This window comes from Papaver somniferum, chromosome 4, assembly GCF_003573695.1.
Source record: "Papaver somniferum cultivar HN1 chromosome 4, ASM357369v1, whole genome shotgun sequence".
NCBI classification, from domain to species: domain Eukaryota; kingdom Viridiplantae; phylum Streptophyta; class Magnoliopsida; order Ranunculales; family Papaveraceae; genus Papaver; species Papaver somniferum.
The window spans coordinates 151,181,012-151,185,986 of NC_039361.1; the positions used below are offsets into that span (position 1 = coordinate 151,181,012).

The 4,975-nt window shown below is 38.4% G+C and overlaps 1 protein-coding gene across 1 annotated transcript; it reads left to right on the top strand.

Annotated features, from left to right (window-relative positions):
• The first annotated feature begins 1,986 nt into the window (after positions 1-1,986).
• Positions 1,987-4,351, top strand: LOC113273295 (ATP-dependent Clp protease ATP-binding subunit ClpA homolog CD4B, chloroplastic-like). The gene is made up of 6 exons (XM_026523038.1): positions 1,987-2,037; positions 2,157-2,342; positions 2,442-2,660; positions 2,747-2,964; positions 3,088-3,163; positions 3,257-4,351. Exons 1-6 carry the CDS (start codon positions 1,987-1,989, stop codon positions 4,349-4,351), a joined length of 1,845 nt encoding a protein of 614 aa, XP_026378823.1.
• Positions 4,352-4,975: the final 624 nt, after the last annotated feature.

The following is a 4,975-nucleotide window of genomic DNA, read 5'->3' on the forward strand; positions in this document are numbered from 1 at the left end:
TCTTTTGTTGTGGTTCTCTCTTAGATATTTGTTTGGATCCATATTAGGATAAATTTTTTTGTAAACATGTGTTACTGCATCTATCAACAGTTTCTAGACTAAAAAATCATCACTTTATTGCTAACTTTGGTAGGAAAAACCTTTTAATTAGGAGAAATGTCTATTTGTATAAAAGGGATTAGGAAGAGAAATGTCTATTTGTTGTAAGTTATCTGACCTTTTTTGGATGTGTAACTATTAGTTACACATGCTAATTGGATGTGTAACTTTTAGGTACACAAGTTAAATGGATGTGTAGCTATTAGTTACACATGCTAATTAGATGTGTAACTTATAAATACACATGCCAATTGAATTAAAAATGATACAAAGAAATTATTTTCTTGTACAATGATTAGAGGAATTTCTTGGGACACTTTGATTTATTTTTAAAGTGCAGGATGAGAGCTTACTGTCTTGGAGGAAACTGAAGATGCACTTTTTTGTTTTGACTAATTATGAGATTTTCTATTATTTAGTATTGTATGAGCACTATGCAATTCTGTTTAGTTTAGCATGTTAAAAATGCTCAGTTATTAAAAGTTTTGCTACTGTATGAGGTTCTTGGCTTTAAAAATGTGTCTTTTTTGTTTCTATAATGTTGATGGGCTTACATCTGTTCTTTGCAAAATTAATTGTTGGCCTCTGCAATTGCAGGCAATTTGCTGAAACATAGCGAATATGATGAAATAGGGGCTAACAATATTTACCACCATTCTTGTTGCTGCTAGTAGTGTTGCTCATGGGATTGTCATTATTGGGCTTGTTGACTGCTCCAGCCATTGTGAAGAAGAAGAAAATTTAGAGCTCCAAAGTGCATATGCCAGGGCTGCTAACCTTGACTGCTCCTGCATATATCCTTTATGTTTAACAAATTATGATAACTCTGTGTTGTAAAAATTTGTAAAAAAGATATGCAAGGGTTTTATTTCACACTGTGCATGGGAACACCAGTAACCCTGCTTTTGTTGTATCCTTGATTTGGAGTTTGGATAAATTAAAGTAATACAATTATTTTCTGATGAGTAACCTGTATATACACGTACATATAGCACGTGTAATAAAAAGTTACATATGCATATGGTTGTGTAACTTGTAGATACACATGCCATATGCATGTGTAGCTTTTGCGTACGCATGTGTAACTGCAGAGTACACGTCTATGTACAAGTGTAACTTTGCATTACACATTTTATATGAATGTGTAACTTCTGGATACACATGTCATATGCATGTGTAAGTTTTGTGTACACATCCATATGTTGGTGTTGGTCGGCAGTGTTGGCGGGAGGTGGTTGGCGGTGCCGGCGGCGGCGGTTGGCGGTGGTGGTGGTCGGAGGTGGCTGGCGGTGGCAGTCGGAGGTGGTTTGACTGGAGGTGGTAGTCGGAGGTGGCTAGCGGTGGTGGTCAGAGATGGTTGGTGGCGGTGGCAGTCTGAGGTGGTTCGAACATCATCGCATAATATTTTAATAATTTTGGGCCCAAATTTGAATTTTATTTAATTATGGTCTTGACAATATGTATAAAGGTATCAAGATCTTTTAATAATTTGAGGTCTAAATTTAAACTTCTTTTAATTAAAAGCCTCGTATCATGGGTTATCCATGGGTTGGATCTTAACCTAATTTTCCCAAATAAAAATTGACTACTTATAGCAGGCATCATCACTTTGTCACGAGTAAAAAGTAGAGACCATGGAAGGCTAAATTATTTCAGACGGTTGAGATTGAATCAAAAGATCATTTTCCATTAAACACTCCTGAAATATTTCAACGACGTGCCCACTTGTAACAGCCAACTAGTACGTGTAGAAAGGAAACCAAAGTTTTATTTATCGGATCTTCCATCTTTGATTTTTTTACTTCCCAGAAAAGTCTATCGTACCAGAACTAATACATTAGATTCATTCTTAATATCAAACTCAAGAGAAAATTAATCGATTTATCGATGGGAGAACTGGATAAGTACGGCACCAATCTCACCAAATTAGCAAAAGAGGTAATTAAAAAATTATTTACCATATTTAATGCTATTTTACTAGTGATTACTGAGAACCTCAATAAATTAATACTCGTTATTAAAATAATAATCTAGATGGATGGATTTGCATTTTGTAGGGCAAACTTGATCCGACTATAGGACGACATGATCAAATATGGCGTGTGATACAAATCTTACGTAGACGTAGAAAGAACAATGCTTGTCTTGTTGGAGAACCTGGTGTGGGTAAGACAGCCATTGCTGAAGGTATCGCTCTTCGATTACTACGTGATGACATCCCTCAAGACCTGAGACAGAAAAAGGTCAGTACACCGATCACAGTACTACTTAAAAACATTTTGGTCATATATATATATATATATATATATATATGTATTGATCGTTTTCATGGATTTTTTCAGATATTCTCATTGGATATTGGACTGCTTCTTAGTGGTGCAACATACTGTGGTTCACTTGAGGAAAGGTTATCAAACCTATTGGCAGAAATCAAGAAAAAGAATGAAACCATACTGTTTATAGATGAGATCCACAATTTAGTCGGAGCGGGCAAAAGTCGGGATTGTTCACTTGATGCAGCAAACATGATGAAACCAGCTCTTGCCAGAGGTGAACTCCAAGTATGTATGAATCTTCAACGTCAGTGATACTGCTTATGGAACACAGTGCTTGAATAAAATATGCATGTCTGCCATGAACTGTGCAGTGTATAGGTGCTACAACACTAAATGAGTACAGGAAGTACTTTGAGAAGGACCCGGCACTAGAAAGAAGATTTCAGCCTGTTAAAGTGCCTGAACCCTCTATTGATGAAACCATACAAATTTTGAAAGGGCTCCGAGAACAATACGAGGCGCACCACAAGCTACGTTACTCTGACGAATCTCTTGTAGCTGCAGCCAAGTTGTCTTCCCAATATATCAGGTACTCTTTTGTACATGCACAAAATTCTTTTCAGGGAGGTATACTTTTATACCATATATATATGCTCACATAAATACCATATATATATATATATGCTCACATAGAGATGATTATGTTTGCCAGTGATCGCTTTCTGCCTGACAAAGCAGTTGATTTGATGGACGAGGCTGGTTCCGTTGTCGGTCTTCGCCCTGTTGGGGTAAATTAAGCTTACTTCCCGTGCTGTTTGATGGGTGTTTTCATTTATTCTGCTGTTTTTGTAAGTCTTAATTGTTTATATGCTGAAATTAAGGTTCAAGAAATGAAAAGAGTAAAGAGCAAGGATTCCAGACCTGTCGTAACCGAAGCTGACATACAACATATCGTATCTTCATGGACTGGTATCCCTATTGAAAATGTGTCAGTTGAGGAATCCAATCGTCTGCTAAGGCTGGAAGAGACACTCCACAAACGGGTAATCGGTCAGGATAATGCTGTTAAAGCCATCAGTGGTGCAATTCGCCGTTCCCGGGTTGGACTTAAAAACCCTTCTCGACCAATTGCCAGCTTCATATTCACCGGTCCAACAGGTGTAGGAAAGTCGGAACTAGCCAAGGCACTTGCTTGTTACTATTTCGGATCCGAGGAAGCTATGGTCAGGCTTGACATGAGCGAGTTCATGGAGATGCATACTGTTTCCAAGCTTATTGGAGCGCCACCAGGCTACATTGGTTACCACGATGGCGGTCAGTTGACTGAAGCTGTGCGTCGTCGACCTTACACCATAGTTCTCTTTGATGAGATAGAGAAGGCTCACTCTGACGTCTTCAATATAATGCTCCAGATTCTAGAAGATGGGCGGTTGACAGATAGCAAAGGCAGGACTGTGTATTTCAAGAACACGCTTCTTATAATGACATCCAATGTCGGAAGCAACGTCGCAAACAAAACGGACGATCAGGAGGAGATGCAGAGCTTGGTGACAGAAGAATTGAAAAAGCATTTCAGACCAGAATTTCTAAACAGGTTAGACGAGATGATCGTGTTCCAGCAACTGACAAAATCTGAAGTGCAGGAGATTGCTGACATGATGTTGGAGCAGATCATTGAGAGATTACAAGCGAAGAAAATAAAGCTTCAAGTGACGGCAAGTTTCCGGGACAGGGTAGTCGAAGAAGGGTTTAGTCCAACTTATGGAGCAAGACCTTTGAGGAGGGTGATAATGCGGCTCTTAGAAGACACAATGGCTGAGAAAATGCTAGCTGGAGAGATCAAGGAAGAAGACACCGTCACCGTAGATGTTGACACTGACGGAAATGTTCTTTTTGAGTCAGATTGTCCTACAAAAGCTTTGCAGCTGGAGCTAAGGAGGACCACCAGAAAACGTAAGCCAACCAAGCGTTGGTAAGGCCCCTAAAATGTTGCGGCACCAGATATCAATTTGGAAGCGACATTCTACAAGAGAGTTTGTGTTGTCAGAAAATTTCAAAGCCTGGATTGTTGACTATATGGTCCAAGAGCAAGGCCGTTGAGGAGACTGACACTGACACTTTTAGACGACACCATGGTTCAGAATGCTGTGAGCTGGGGAGGAAACGAAGAAATGCTTTAAGAATTCATCTTCAACGGTCGTAAAGGATAAAAACCGTTCTTTCAGAAAAAGTGACATTATTTTGGTAACAAATTAGTAATGCTTTTGATTTTAGGTTTACAGAGATTATATTTCAACTCGTATTAATCAAATTCAACTAGAATTTCGTGTTTTGGTCAAAATGTTGATTCAGAAAATGAGTATCTGAACCAACAATGTACCACTTGTGGTAGAGTGTACAAATTTAACTACATTGGCAAAGGAGGTAAGTAAACCAATGAACCTAATTATATTGCAATTTGTGAGACAAGTTATGGAATAGCATAACTTGAACCAGATTTAAGTTTGGGATTCCTAACAGTAAATTACCCTAACTTTGTTCACGGTTGGCGAAATATGACCACTCAAAATAAAAAAATAACCCCTCAGTTTCTATAAAAT

Coding starts and splice junctions, on each gene's coding strand:
- LOC113273295 (XM_026523038.1), top strand. CDS start 1,987: ATGGGAGAACTGGATAAGTACGGCACCAATCTCACCAAATTAGCAAAA. Junction 2,343..2,441: donor AAGACCTGAGACAGAAAAAG/GTCAGTACACCG, acceptor GGATTTTTTCAG/ATATTCTCATTGGATATTGG. Junction 3,164..3,256: donor TCGGTCTTCGCCCTGTTGGG/GTAAATTAAGCT, acceptor GCTGAAATTAAG/GTTCAAGAAATGAAAAGAGT.